Source organism: Heterocephalus glaber, unplaced genomic scaffold (genome assembly GCF_053883595.1).
Source record: "Heterocephalus glaber isolate CG9 unplaced genomic scaffold, H.glaber_assembly_v1.0 deba00000621, whole genome shotgun sequence".
Lineage (NCBI taxonomy): Eukaryota > Metazoa > Chordata > Mammalia > Rodentia > Bathyergidae > Heterocephalus > Heterocephalus glaber.
This window is the reverse complement of record NW_028258153.1, coordinates 20,261,818-20,277,879: the sequence shown is the minus strand read 5'-3', so window position 1 is coordinate 20,277,879 and position 16,062 is coordinate 20,261,818. Positions and strand designations below refer to the sequence as shown.

Genomic DNA, 16,062 nt, shown 5'->3' with positions numbered 1-16,062 from the left:
TCCCTCCTCATTGAAATCCTCTTCCACAATAGGCTCAGAGGTGCCCTTCTCTTCTTGAGTGTCTGCTATCTCTCTGCTTGTTCACAGTCTTTTCAGAGACTCTGCTCCTTTCTCCGTCACTTTCAATGTTCATGCTATCCCGTGTCCATTGTTACAGAGCTCTGGGGTTCAGTAGACTCTTTCCAGAGATTCTTTCCAGAAAGAAACTTGACAAGTGCAAAAGATAGTGAGGTTCTATATTTATTAAATGTAGGAAAAGAAGTATGTTCTGCAGAGTGAGAGTGGGTCACTGAGAAAGCTTATGCTGGCCAAAAGGTTACTTAGATGTTTTTCATATCCCTCATTTTTCAGGCTGATGTCAGATCCAGGCCATCCTAACAGAAACCTACTTGATTTTGCACAAGAAGAAATGAAGATAGTATTTTCTGATTAGTCCCAGGTGCAGAGCTGAAAACTGTTTCTTTCAATAGTCTTGGATCTGCCTGATTGACAGGTCACACCCACTTGCTCAGCTGGTTGACCATGTCCTAATCTCCTGCCTCACCATCTACAATTTTTCTCTCCTGTTTTATATACTCATCAATTACATCAAGTCCTGTGAATTCAACAGTACTCACGATTCCAAGCATTCAAATTCAACACATTTGAAACAGAACTCATTAATTCCCCCTTTACTATATCTTTCATTTTTGGTTGTAAAATTCCTCTCCAGAAAGAAAAAGAGGAAAGGAGTTTGGAGGAAATGAACAAAATAATTTTCAACACAGGAAATAAGAAGGAAATAAGAGAAGCTTAGTAAAATTTATAGCCAATACTTATTGCCTGCTTCTTATGTTGAGGATTAAATAAGATAGCTTTCAAAATACTTGTCTTTTATGATTTTGCAACAGTCCTATGAGGTAGGGAAGTAAGGAAAAGAATGGCTTCCTAAAGATGCCCATGTCCTTATACCCAGAATCTGTGAAGGTGTTCTGTAGCTGAATGGGCCTTACATATGTGATTAAATGAAGAATCTTTGTATGAGGAGATTATCCTGGATTATGGGGAACTCCAGTGTAATCAGGACTGATTTATGTGCACTCATTGCCTGTAGGTCTAGGAAGGGCTGGCTTTGTTTATAGGACAAGGCCAGGGTGGATTTGGTTTCAGTTTACAGCATTCCACCAGCCAGTGTGCAGTGTAGAAATTTTGTATTTCTGTTCAACAACTTTACTGAACACTTTCTTTGTGTGAGATAATGTGCTACATCTTATTGAAACAAAATGAAAACACATTGTACGTGCCCTTGACCTAATACTCACCTTGTCCTCTTGCTTCCTCTGGGCCCTGGCTTCTTGCTTACTAACTTCTGAGCACTATTCCCTGTTGGTGCATCCTCCACCGTGCCCAATTCTGTAAATTGTTCTTAGATTAAACTCTTTTCAGTTAATCTGTTGAGTGCAACATCTGTCCCCTAGCTGGCCTCTGACTGGTAAGATGTTTATGAAGAATCTACAACAGCTGCAGGAATATAGAGAGGGTGGCAGATGTAGATGGCTGGTGTGCAGAGTAGCCAGCCAAGTCTGGGTATAGAGTGATTTGGTTGGATACATTTTTCAGGAAAAGTGCTGATGTTACCCATAAATCGGGATTTAGGTGATAAACACAGAGCATTATAGAAGAAGTTGAATTTACTGCATCCCAAATATAAACTTTGTAGTTTTGCAACTACTCATGGGAAATTTGAAGAGTATAGGCTGACAATTCACAGTTCATGTGTAAGGCTTAAAAGTTTATGGATGTGAAGATATGTTCCTTTGTGTAGCACCGTTATCCTTCTAAGAGTTGTTGCAGGAATTTGTAATCAAAGTACAATGTTGCAGAGCATCTAGCCATCTCTCTAGTTGGGTGTCTTTGCTTCTGCTTCTTGCCTCTGTTCAAATGGGATGCCTCCTGCTGTGTTTACTAGATAACTAACCCTCATTCTTAGCCAGTATTGCTTTTATTTCCTGAACCAGACTTTGATATCTTGCCTTCACTTTCTATTCCCCTGATTGGGCCAGGTGACAGACACACCTCTGCAAATGGACCTCCTCAAAGGCTAAACTTTGACCATAGAATGTAAGCCCTTGGTTAGAGTGATTTGAGCAATAAAACCTCACATGGTCAGAGAACATTTTTTTCAAGGACTTTCAGTTCTATCACATTTGAGTTGGAATTTTTCCTATCAGAATGAAAGACAAGAGGAAAAGGCAAGTAAAGAGCCTAGGAAAATGTCCCATAGACAGATTCAGCTCCCTTATTGCCCCAAACTGAGTGTGTTCCTTGGCCATAACCTTAAAGGAGGTTGCCTTAGGTAAGCAACACCCATCCCACCCTTTCTCCTTCCTCACACACAACAGAAAGGGAGTATTGTGCAGAGGTACTTTCCAGAGATTCTGTTAAGCAGTCCCAGAGGGCAGCTCTGAACCTGTGTGTTTACACAGAAAGGTCTTTTCCATGTCTCCAGTTGAGGAAATCTTGAAGAGCCAATTCAAACCAACTAACTTCATACATACATACAAAAAAAAAATCTAAGTATAAATCAGATGTCACTTCTCAGAACAGTCCTGAGAGGTACACAGGATCCTTTATTAATTCCCATTAAGACAGGATAACTGAGGCACAGAAAGGGTATTTGCCTCAGATCCTACAGGTAGTAAGTGGCAGAGCCCCACTCACCACCCAGACAACCAACTCACTGGCCTTTGTTCTTCACCCATATATCAGGCTTCAAGGCAGCATTCAGACAAGACTTTGATGAAGTGGTGTTTGAGTGCACGCATTCTCCCTGAGGCAAACAGATGGAAGTGCAACCTACAGTCAAGATTACTTGGTGAATATTAAGTACAAACAAAAAGGAATTAGTCTTTCTTAATGAAGTGTTCTTCAGCTAAGAGTACTTGACAGATCTTCTTCCCTCACTGAGGAAAGCACTAGCCAGAGATGACTGGAATTGTGGGCTGAGGTTACCTCTTCCTTCCTCATCACATGCTGAGGACTCACAGGCCAAGGTTTTGTCCTTTCTTTTTCCTCACTCTGCCATTAAGAGATTTTTGTTAACCCTCTTGTGTCTTTGCTCTGTTAACACCATTGTCTATGCCACTTTTTCAAACATGCTAATTGCCAGGCTTTGACTGCTGCTACGCTTTAATCTCTTGATTAAAACTTTACCCAGAAGTTCATTAGTCAGTCCTTCCAGAGTTACACTTCTGCCTTCACTTTACCTCACTTTTGGGGTTGATTTGTTCAGTTTAACTGAGTTCTGACGTGCTTCACTTTAATTCTCATATATCTTTGAACTTACTCCTATTCTAAGGCTGATTTTTAAAATATTCTTTCATAATATTGGGAGAAATTTCTGAGTCAACCATTGTCAAGAGTGTCTGCTGGCATTGAGATCATTGTTGTGTTATTTTATTGGGATTGTTTTGTTCAAACTTCCTGAAATCAACTGTACAGAGATGAAAAAAGGTTTCCTGGGGCTTCTAGGGAGAGGATGAGATGATATTAAAAATCTAGGCCTCTGTACTAGAGAAAATATAGGCAGAGGCAGCATGACTTGTCTGTGTGAGTAGTCTCGAAAAGTGACACTTTTTAAAACAGGTTGATGTGACTGTTAAGAGTACTGGAAAAAAATCTTAGGGAAAGAAACATGAAAGCAAGATGGGATTTTTTACATCTTTTTTTCCCATTAAGTTTATTGGTACATTTTAGGTATAAAATACAGTTACATTCATCATCGAGATCTTGTACCATTACATGAATATTTTGGTTCTCACTTTTTCCCCTTCCCCTGCCCTCCCTTCACCCCCTCCACCCTTCCCTATTTGCAAAGACTTTGTTTCCATTTTTTCCTTTTCTCATGTTTTTTTGTTTCCCTTCTTTCCTTTCCCCTACCCCTCCAACTTCCCCTGCACCTTTAGACCTTTTCTTCCTGTTACACAATATCAGTTATACATTTTTAAAATTACAACATCAAGATCTAGGAGACATTACCACAGATTTTACAGAACTTAAAAGGATATAGAAAGCATATTTCAAAAATCTGTTTTGAAATAAATTTGACAATTCTAAGAAGTACCTTGGAAGACAAATTAATGAAACTAACTCTGGAGGAAATATAAAATTTGAATAGCACCTATTAAAGAAAGTATATTCCTAGCTTGAAAACCTACCTATATGACAACAGCAGGCTCATACACATTTTAACTGATAAATTATATCAAACAATTAAAGCAGAAAAAAGAAGGAACACTTCTCCCCTCATTGTAGGAAATCAACATTGTGCTAATCCTAAAACTGGATAAAGAGAATAGAAGAAAAAAGTATGAACATAGATAGAAATGTGTTTAACAAAACAAACTATTAGAAGTCAGATCTGGCAGTATGTAGAAAGTGGTTTTGTTATAGGGATGGCAGTGTTGGTTCAGCATTGGAAGATCCACCCCCAAAAGTCATCATTTTAACAGAGGAAAGGAAAAAGCCATATGATCCTGTCACTAGTTGGAGAAAAAGTATTGGACTAAATTCTGCAGCTGTTCATGATAAAAGCTATCAGGAGTCTAGAAGTAGAACAGAACCTTCTCAACAGATTAAAGACATGTACTCCATACTTCTAGTGAGAACACCTTATATGAATGGAGAGGATACAATGCTTTCTCCTTAAGGTGGGGAACAAGGGCAGATATGCTTACTCTTTATTGGTCCATTAAACTTTGAAACCTAGGCCCCACCAAAATAGTCTGGCAATAAAATGACACAATTAGGATAGGATTGGCAAGGTAGAAGCAAAATCTTTATATGTAGATGATTGCATAGGACTGGCGGTGGGGGAGCTTCCTTCCCGGTGCTGGAACCAGCTAAGCTTCTTTGCCCTAGGAGCTTGGGATGGCGGCGGGGGAGCTTCCTTCTGGGCTCTGGGCTTTACATCTTTTCTTCAGTGTTTCCCACCACCAGTTTAGACCTGAGAACACAAACTATACTATATATATATATTAGACCATATATATATATACATATTATATATATATAAAATTCTGTAACATGCAATCTTAGTGCAATATTTTTTAAATATATAGTGCCTAACATAATAATAAAAGTTGTAGCATTGCTTAGGGAAAAACGGAAATGCCCAATTGAGTATACAAAAATCACTGCAACTGCCTTGCCAGCTCTGAAGTACTATACCTCTGTTGTAGGAGTGTCTACAGCTGCCCACACCTGTAAGTGGCTCCTTTACTAGTCTTATCACTTACCTCAGTTCAAGTGGGCCATCTGACTCTCTTTACAAACCTGAGTGAAAGAAACAAATATAAAAGCTACTGGTTTTAGGTGAAATCGTTTGTAATAAAAGAGGAAGTAATTTTTTAAAATTTGACAATTATGCAGATGCAGACTGATTTAGGTAGGAAAAGGTAAAAGATGAATTTTCTCAAATTAAATTTTCATTTTACTTCATAGAGAAGAAAAGAGAAAAAGATACCAGGATGGAAGGTAAAATCTTAGGATAAAAGAAGGAATTCATCATTCATTTTTCATCTTAATTATAACTTAGGGAAAGAATCAATAACTTGGATTGATGAGCAGAGTTTTTGAGAGTTCTTGCAATTAGTACCCTTATGATAAAATGGTAGATGCTTTCATTGCATATGTCAAATTGGCTCCAACAAAACAAAGTCCAAAAGTTGGGTAAAGAGAATTTATTCTAGAGACCATCACCTGGTATAAATCATAGACTTATAATTAAAATAAGCAACACTGTCATTACCCATCTTTCTTCATTTAAAATGTCCTTTGAGTTATTTTCTAATGCATACATGATACTGAGTGGATAAAAAACTATCATTGCTCACCAGATATCAGAAGTGACATAATTGCATAACAGAGAGACTTACTGAAATTTTCACCAACACTAGTAGGAAATTTTGTACTAAATATGTACCCTCTAGGCCACATTTTGAGAATCTTAGTTCTGGATGTAAGCTTCAAGAGAAGAGAATTATTGCTTCTTTTGTTTACCACTGTATACGCTAGAGCAAAATCTGACATATGATAGTCACGTGATAAATATTTGCTGTTAATAACTGAGTAGTTATTTCCTTAGTAATTACTCTGATTTAGTTAATAAGACTGTAGTGAAACTATTGTTATTTGTATACACATATTTAGGTGATTGATTTCTCAAAACATGTAGCCCTAAGGCAGTAGAGAGTATCTAGATGAAGTTGAAAGACTAATTACATTAGTATCTCACCATTTAGCCAAAAGGATAGTGAAAAGGGATGGATGGAGAGAGGAGGGAGAAAAAGGAAAGGGGATTTAAAGAAGGGAATTAAGATGTGTTATGTACATGTACCACCTTCCTGCTAGGAATGTAAACATTATGTACTACACACATGTACTAATAAACTAAAATTTTAAAAGAGTAATGAGGGGAAGGGGAAGTAAGAAGGATCAAGACGTTATATGTATACATTTCAATTCCCCAAGATGTGATGATATATTTATTACATATTGCAAATATGTACTAATAAAATTTAAAAAAAAACATGTTGAAACAATACGGTTGCCCAATGGAATAGAATGTAAAATTCAAATGATTCTTTTTAGACAGAATATGAGGCTTTAGGAGTATTTTTCTTCCAATGGCTTCCTCTCAAGATGCTGGAAGTTTAGGGTGATTCTTCCAAGCTTTTAGGATCCCTCTCATTGGCACATAAATCACAGAAGTTAGATCTAGGCTATAGGAACCACCATTACTGAGTTATCAACTCAGTTTCTTTGGCTCTGTTTTCTGCTACTGTATCCTTTTGGATCTATAAAAAAAATAAATGGATTAAGTTACACTATACTCTTTAATCTCCTCATTCATTTATTTTTATCTTTAATTTGATCAGTCATTACATGAGCCCTCATTTCCATGCAAAACCTGTGTCTGAATTTTTACCAGGATACATTTATTATTTTATGTTTTAGGTACGTTATCTGGTGAAAGACTATGAGATGGAGGTTAATATGTATACATTTATTTGAGAATATGATCAAATCAATTCTTGGGTGGAATGAAGGGAGCAGGATTGAAGGGAAAAAGCATTTGCTCAAAAACACATTTGCGTCAAAGGAGTTCATAACAGAATACAGAGTTGATGACTCTTAAGCAAGGGATCTGGACCTTTATATCCTGCCCCTGCCACCACCACAAAGACCCTTCATAGGATGTGGGCACGTGGGCTGCCCTGTGGGTAAGGTATGTGATCCTGGCCAGTGAGGCTCTATTGCATTGAGGGTAATTTCTGGACAGTAGCACTACTAAAAGCCTCAGTTGCTGACCCTTCTGGCATCAGATGCTATGCACCGCAGCATATATCATACTATTGTAGCATTCAAATATGCCTCCAGGGAGTCCCTCCTACCATGCTGCCTCTAAAGAATGCAGTTTCATTACTGCTGAGTGTGTTGGCCATATCTGCAACCATCAAATGAAGTCATTTGGGAAGGAAAAATTCATCTGTCTCTGCTGGGGCACAGAAAAGTCACAGGCCTTGACTTTATTACACTCCTGACAGTCTTTACCAACTCTTGAGAGCAAGAGTTTCACTTCTTTCCCTCAAGAAAAAATTTTCAAGTGTCCAGATTGTTCTAATTATAATCCATTTTATTGTCAGTAGGCCCTGGGTTCATACTGGCAAAAGTATATTTAAAAGACTGTGGGTCTATGAATTATTGTTCATGAATGTATCTCTTCTTGAATTTATATTTTTATTTTTTGCCAGAGTTATTTGCTTTTGGTTTTAAGAATTGGGCTCCTAGCATAATGCTATGAGAAATAATTGGGGTACGGGTAGTTGTTCTCATGACAATGCTTATAGATTGGTACTGGGAGGTCAAGGAACAGCTGATGCTGTTCAAAAAGTGCTGGCTTATTTCTCATCAGCTCCTAGGGTCTCAGGGTTTTGGTTTTTCAATGATCTCGCTACCAGGTAGCCAATCATCTCTGTTAAGCCTAGATGCTAAAAGAAGCCAGTTTGATCACCTTGGCTGATCATCAATGACTTTAGCAGTTTTTAATACCAGGTTATGCCGTGCTCATCAGTTAGTCTATGTCAGGGTGTCCTTGAACCAGTGGCCATCTATGGTCCAGTCAGTAGTTAACCTAGTCTTTGAAATGGTCAGGCATTGCTTCTTTGAGTAAAAGTTGTGCAACATGATGAAACTGACTGGATTTAGTAGAGATCATGACTAAATATGCTACTCTTCATCTAGACCATCATTTTGTGGATATCAAGTGCCAAAAGTTTATTGTATAATTGGTAAATTGATAGTTTGTTGTTTGTTTGTTGTGAAGTTACTCCTTTCAATCGTGTGAGATATGTTGAAGTGTACATATAACGTATTTGTAGTCTTTCTAATATTTACATTTTGTTAATATAAAAAGAAGTTTGAAGATCATTGTCAAAAGTTGTAACAAATACATAAGAGTGCGTATTTCTGAAGAAAAAATACTTATTAAATCAAGCTTTTATATGAATATTGAAATAAAATTTAACACTTACTCATGTATACATGTAGTACGTAAAGTATTAATGGCTTTCTTATAATAATTTTATTTATTTATTTATTTATTTGGTACTGGGGATCGAACTTGGGTTCTTGTGCTTGCGCAGCAGGTGGCAAAACCACTGAGCTAAATCCCCGGCCCTCTTATAATAATTTTATATAAAGGAATCATTTTAAACTCAGATAATCTTTTGAAGCTTTCATCATGAATCCATGGATTAGTGTTTAAAATTACAGCATATAAAATAAATGATATATCTGATAGGATTGCAGACAATTTTAGTATTCAATATTAATAGGATTTTTGGATTTGCTGTTTCTATTACTGTGCCATCATAGCTAAACAAAACTATTAATGTGAACTTGACAATTGAGGAAGAGTAAGAATTTTTTGTTTATTTATTTTTTTGGTGCTGAGGATCAAACTCAGGACCTTGTGCTTGCAAGGCAGGCGGTGGAACCACTGAGCTAAATCCCTGGCCCGGAATTTTTTATTTCTTAAATGGTAATGAAAATGAAAAGTTGTTTTGGCAATCAGGGGAAAGCTTATAAATGTAGAAGTACTTTCCTTTTAAAAGAGCATGAATTTGGCCTAGATTTGTTTAAAAATTAATTTTATAGATATATCAAATTGAATTGGACCATTGTGTATACCTTTTGTAAATTTAAAATATTAATGATACTTAAAATCTCTATGAATTACTATAGAAGAACATTAAGCAAGAAATTCTGGGCTAGTTATTATGTGGATTCCCAAATAGTTCCCTGCCCTTTTCCTTCCTAACTGACATCCAGCCAGTTCAGCCAGCATGAGACCCTGGTGGAAGGATGAAAGGCAGGCACAAAAGGCAAGTTCTCCCTTGCCATCTCCTCACCTCCCCTATTTTCTTCTCTAGGTTGTTCCTGGAAAGCCCTTTTCTCCAAGTTCCTACTTCTGCCAGGCAGCCCAGCTTCTAGGTTCTACTAACCTTTTCCTGCCTGCATCCAACTGGCCCCACAGAAGCAGCAGCTCCCCCCACCCAGTATGACAAATCTCTAGTTGCTTTCCCATATTCTGCTCCACTCCCCAGATCTTTCATCAACAGTATAATTGATTTAGGTTCAGTTCCTTCTGTTTGAGACAGGATGTGTTTTCAGTTTGCCTAACTGCATCCTGAATCACACCGGTACTTCTCCATTTCCCATTCATGAAATAGTAACACAATAAAAATACACATGAAAACTTTTTGTAGTCCACTACTTTGGAAAAACATATGTATGGGTAGGGATATTTTAAAAGTATATTTTCAAATATACATACTGTATATGTAATTTAGTCTTATGTGACTTCCCCCAGCTTCTATCTTTCGGATTTTTCCCAATTTTTACATTCTTTTCCAAGTCTTTATACATGGAGTCAGATTTTATGCATATTTTTCCTTGACTCATGCATTTAAAGGATATTTCTTTGGCATATCAGATCCAAATTCCTTAATCTAGTTTTCACTGCTCTTCCTTAATCATTTCCCTCTTCTCAATATTGTTCTAACCTTTTATCTTATGTAATTCTCCAATGTAGTAGCTTCTCTGCTCCAAACCATCTTGCTTTCTATTCTTAACAGTTTCCTTACTCTGCCATTGTGTCTATACCATCCTTTCTTATAACATCTGTGATGCTTATGATACCTTACAAAGAATATTAGCTAGTTATTAGTGGTTTACCATCATACCCATATGTAACTTCTCTGGATCTTCCTCTTCTTATTTATTGACTTTCTCCAGGATTCTAGTACAGACTTTATTGCCTCTTTATTCTAAACTTCTCTGGATGCTCTCCTCTCTTCTAATAAGTTCAACTCCAAATCGGTGGTCTCTCAATCAAAATATATACTCCTCAGACTTTCTCTTAGGCTCCAGACTTTGTATTTCCAGTTGACTGAACACTTTCACCTGGTTTCCTTGCAGATACCATGCATCAAAATTAGAAATGTCCCAATTAAATTCACTCTTATCTTCTCTACCATCAGCAGGCCTTCCTCCTTTCTAAGATTCCTTAGATTTAATTTAAAATTTCCTTTCTAAACTAGTTGCCTAAATTAGAAACTGAGAGTATTCATCGGCTCTTCCTCGAAGCGTATCCTTCTTGCTCTATCATAAATTCTGGAAGATCTGCCCTTCATGTTCATCTGTATTGCTTTAGTCTTTTAGGATTGTTGTAGATAATCTCTTCAACCTCATTTCTTGATTCTGTCTTCTGGCTGGTTAATGGTTCAGGAATCAAACTGGCTTTATCTGAACTCCTAAAATACACCAGTATTGGTCTTGTCTCAGGAATATTTACATTTGCTTTTTCTCTGTGTTCTTCTCAATGTTACTTTCCCCCTTTCATTCATCTAATTTAAACAGGTAGGTGCTTTCTTACTCCATGACTGTCTATTACACAGCCTATTTATACCTTTCATTACACTTTGTCACAACCTGCAAATACATTGTTCATTTGGTTAGCCATTTATTATCTGTCTTTATCACTAGAGTTTGAGCTTCATAATCACTTTGAGTTCAGTACATTATAGGTACCAAAAAAATGAGTTGAATAAAAGAATGAATGGAAGGTTAAATTGAATGAACTAAGCAAGGGCTTTTGTCTGTCTCCTAGGTCCTCTGCGTTCCACCAAGCACAATCTGATTGTGTTACTGCTCTGCTTCTAATCCATTCATAATTTCCCATTTTCTGTAATAGTATTGTAACACTCAGAAAAACACTTTGAGACTTACAATTGTGGTGAGAATAAATGTTCAGAATCTTAAGTGTAATTTAAAAGTACAGGAATAGAAGAATGAGTTTTTTACCACAATTTGACACAATGAAAGTTCAAAGCCTTAAGCCAATGTTGGCCAACTATCTGCTGTTTTAAATTCTATTTCTAGGTAGACAGGGAAGTGAAGAAAGCACTCAATTGTGAATAAGGATGATCTGTGTCTCTTGACTTCTCTATTCCTCTTCTATAAAATGAGATTGTACCAAATAAACTCAAGGGTCCTTTCTGCACTCTAATTTTATAATTCTTGGGGACTAGAGAATTATTCTAGGATTATTTTTTGAGCATCAAATGAAATAGTAAGTAGACTTTAAAGTATAGTGCAAGTATTATTATCAGTTTTGCTATGAGCCTGGGACCTTCAATGATAGTTATGCTGTATAGTTTCTAAACATCATTTGGATTGCTTCTTTTTGGAAGTTGTTTTAGGCCCAATGAAAAAAAGTAGCATTTAGAACTGCTAGTGCTATAAATAGAATAAAAGGTGGAGCAGGGGAATACATCTTGCCTGCTTTGTGCTAGTGCTTTATATTTATTATATCTTAAATAGTTTACCACTCCATTTTATGCAGGAAGACAGTGACACTTTTGTAAGGTCATGTAGCTAGCGAGTGGTAGAGTATTTTGGAACATAGTCTATTCAGCTGCAGTCTACCGGGTGTCTGCAATGCACTTATACACAGAAGCACTCAAGGCCAGGTTTCAACTCTTTCTCTACCTCCTGTTAATGACATGAACACCCATCCACGTCCACTTCCTTTCCACGTAAGAGAAGAGGCCTTACAGCAGAAGAGGCCTTAGAGAAAAGTGAGCAGAATTGGAAAGAGAACTCTCACTGTACCCTCACCTCAGTGTAGGATCTCTCCTTGGACAACTAGCTTTTTGGAGAACATCCCTGACCACTGTCCATGATCCTCTTCCTAACAGTCTTTCGTCAAGTCCAATGATAGGAGGACTGGGAGCTGCCCTGTGGAGTTCCTGTCCCTAGTAGTCAGCACTCATGGGTCCTAGTACACTTCATTGAAACTGCTCATACAATGGGGGGAAACATGTAACTAATAATCAACTCACAATATAGCATCATCAGAACTACTCTTTTCTTTTGGTTGGTTTAATTTTTTTAAAGACGCTCACTTCACATTTCAGGTCCTCCTGAAGAAAGGAAGTTGAGGGAGGGCATTTGTGTCATGAGGAGGAATGGCCAAGCAGCATCGTTTGAGGAGGTTTGTTGGTTTTCCTCTAATTCCAGATGACCTAGCTATTCCACTTCAGATATCTTCCCCCAAAAGTTAATCATTTTACAGTGACCCACGCATATCCATGTTTATAGAAGCAAAACTCATAATAACTAAATCTTGGCAGCAGCCTATATGATAAAGAAAATGTGGTATTTATACACCATGGAGTACTATTCTGCCATAAAGAATGATAAATTTGAGTCATCTGTAAGAAAATGGATGCATGTTGAGACCATAGATTCAGTGAAATAAATCAGACATGTAAGTTTATCATGATTTCTCTTATGTGAGAAACCCAAAATATAAATAAAGAGCAAAGTAAAAGATAGTTAATAGGAAGAAGGGAGATAGTCCTTTCTCAATTGGGAAAGAGATTAAGAGAAAATGAGAGAGGGGAGAAAGAGGAGGGGAAAGAGATGAAAACAATTAAGATGTATTATGTACACATACCAACTCTCCATAAGGAATGTAAATCATTACATATTGCAAACATACTAACAAAAAATAAGAGTACTCTGTTTCCTACTTTAAGAAAAAAAGGTGAGGATGTGATTATACTATTTATCTGTATTACAGTTTACTAATTTTACTCTATTATATCAATTATTCCAAGGGTTTTAGAATTAAGATGATTTCTAGTTCAATTTATTTTTAGTGAAAAATAGTGCATGTTATAAAAAATTTCTTGAAAGCTAAAATTGTTTTCTATTTTAATTGTACAAACATCAGATTACCAGTCAGAGTAAATTAAAAATTTACCATAAATTAAAAATTACCATTCTTTGTTCATTATACACCTAATGATACCTGATACTTCAGTTGTATTTTCTACAAAGTAGGGCAGTTTAATAATATTGGTTAGCATTATTGCTTGCTAAGCTGTTGGATAACAAATGGAAAAATATCACATCACAGGCAATGTTTATCCATCCAACAGGCACAACAAGAAAAGAGAACCTAGGGCTAGAATACTCTAGTGTTACTCAATTGAGGCAAATTATTCATTGTCTTCTGCCCAGGAAGTCCCATAGGGCATGAGATATTGATTGAGGAATTTGCTGGGCATGAATGACTGTGTTGCAACTGTATTCTTTTATATCACTTCTTAATGTACAATAAATTGTTTCCATATTTGTGTTATTTATGCTGTGATGAGGCTGAATAACAAATTAAACCTGGCTATTTGATAAACATGAAATATAAACTAATTCATTTCATAGTTACTAACTTGGGGTCATAAAAGTTCACTGCATGGTACACTGTTCACATCAACATCTAGCATTATTGTTTCCTCATCTCACAATGTCCTGGCCTCTGCTATGTCCTCTAAGAACATTCCAATCCCATTCCAGTCTTCCTGGCAGTGAGACTGGGTGAGCCAGGCTGTTCTTCCAGTTCCATCCGGGATTCTCAAAGCTGGAACATTGAACAGAGGTCTAGGAATTGGGGAGGGGCTTCAGCTGGGCGAGAAATTATTTGTGGTGGGAGGAGGAGCAGGAGTTATTCATGGCCTGTGCAGAAAAGGGGTCCAGAAACCGAAGAAAAAGGAAGCCAAAACATGAAGGAGGGCAACAAGCAGTCACTTCATCAGCTGGAAATCTTCGCTCAGCACCTTCTTGTTACACTTGAATAGGCCAAAAATAGTCCAGGTTCTTGTGCATGACAAGGAAAGATGTGCCAAGCGTACTCCTCATCATAAGTAGTAAGTAGCTATGTTTATTGAAGATCACGGGATGATCATGGGATGGCTCACGGGACGATCATGGGATGGCAGCAGCAGGAGCAGGCAGAAGGGCAAAGAGAAAAGGAAGGCAGAGGAACCCTGGACAACTCAGGCTTCCAGTATTTAAAGTATCAGACAGGCCTAATCCAGGTGCCTCCCATTCCATCTCTCACTGCCGTTGATGATTCACCATCTCAGGCACTGTGACTTCCTAGCCCAAGCACAGTCTCTATGGTGGTGCCATGTCCACAGATGAACAGAAGGGAGAGGCTCCCCCAACCCTCCTGCCTCCTGCTGCACTATACCTACATGTCCATGTGATACCCAGTAGTGACAGTCAGGTTAATGCATGACCTTACTATTTATTCGTGTGTTTGATACACTCATTTAGTACTTCCCATGGGAGACCTGCAGAGGGGTTTCTGTGAAGACCAGCTCTAGAGTCAGACTGCCTGGGTTATAAACAGGCCCTGCCACTTTCTAAGAATGAGATCTCAAGCAAGTTGCTCATTTACTCTTGGCCTCAGACAACCAATACATAGTTATTAAATGTATAAATAAGCTAAAATTGATAAAAACTCAAAACCAATTAATTTGATCTGTGCATTATACTCTCTAGGCAATTCAGATTCGATGTAGGTGTGTCTTGTCATGGGCGAAAATCCTGAGTATCTTGGATGAACTGGATTGCTAAGAAAACTGTTAGGAGAGATCTAAGATTTAGTTGGGAAGACCTGAGTTCTTTTCAACACACCAACTCCATGGTCTTTTTGGTCCTTCAACTTCTTTGAGTACTATTCTTTGAGCATAAAGTGGGAAAAATAATAACTTACCGTATAGTTCAAAGGCGTTCATTTATGTGGGAACCAAGGTCACAAATTCTATGAAGGACACAAATGTTTGTCCATGTTTTGTCCAAATGCTCTAAGTTCAGTGGGTGAGGGATATACATCTCGAATCCTGAACCTACAGGTGTTTATATTTTTTTTCCGGTCACATTTCAAAGAGCTGTACAAACACATGAAGTCCTTTTGGGCCGTTGGCATGCTCTTGGTGGAGGCCCTGTGTCCTGGCCCCCACCGGCACAGCTCCACTGGCAGGTCACCCTCAGGCTCCCAACTGGAAGCTGAGGGCCCCCTCAGGCCCCCTCAGGCCGCTGCTCCTGAGGGTTCCCGGGTGGGCGCTAGAAGCACCTGCTCCCAGGCTCTCCCTGAACCTCGCTCCAGTGCCCCGGTTGGAAAGTAGCTCTTCAGGCTCCAAAGGGGCTCCTCAAGTCTGCCTTACGAGATCCGGTTTCCGTCCTAGGTGGTGGCAGGTCTTAGGTCCGGTTACAATGGATGTGTGCAGCCGGGAAAGGGCCTGGCATGGGCTGCCCCGGGCTCAATGCATTGCCCCGCGCGTCTCCCCGGCCGCGGCCCCTTTAAGAGCGGCCGGGCGGAGTTGGCGCCGCGAAGTTTCCTCGACCGGGCGCGCGCCCCCTGCCGCCGGGCCCGGTCCGCCCCGCGCCGCGCCTCCTGCCGCCGGGCCTGGGGCCGCCCCGCGCTGTCTCCTAGCCGGGCCGGGCCGGGCGCCGAGCCGGCGGTCCCACTCCGCGGCCGGGATGAAGGTGACCGTGTGCTTCGGCGGGACCGGCATCGTGGTGCCCTGCAAGCAGGGCCAGCTGCGCGTCCGGGAGCTAACCCAGCAGGCGCTGGCGCGGTACCTGAAGGCCCGGGAGAAGGTGGGC

At 38.9% G+C, this 16,062-nt stretch overlaps 1 protein-coding gene across 20 annotated transcripts in view; it reads left to right on the top strand.

The window, feature by feature from the left end:
* The first annotated feature begins 15,825 nt into the window (after window positions 1–15,825).
* Pard3b (par-3 family cell polarity regulator beta) overlaps window positions 15,826–16,062 on the top strand; it is a 1,069,040-nt gene continuing 1,068,803 nt past the window's right edge. For 10 of the 20 annotated variants that reach the window (XR_015449088.1, XM_004851169.4, XM_087205807.1 and 7 more), the window contains exon 1: window positions 15,827–16,056. Coding sequence is in view for 15 of the 20 variants with exons in the window: in XM_004851169.4 (XP_004851226.2) it covers window positions 15,937–16,056 (120 nt within the window). In the remaining 5 variants the exon portion in view is untranslated. Of the gene's footprint in view, window positions 16,057–16,062 lie in introns of all 20 variants that reach the window. The other 10 variants (XM_087205810.1, XM_004851171.4, XM_004851168.4 and 7 more) reach the window with 5 other exon arrangements.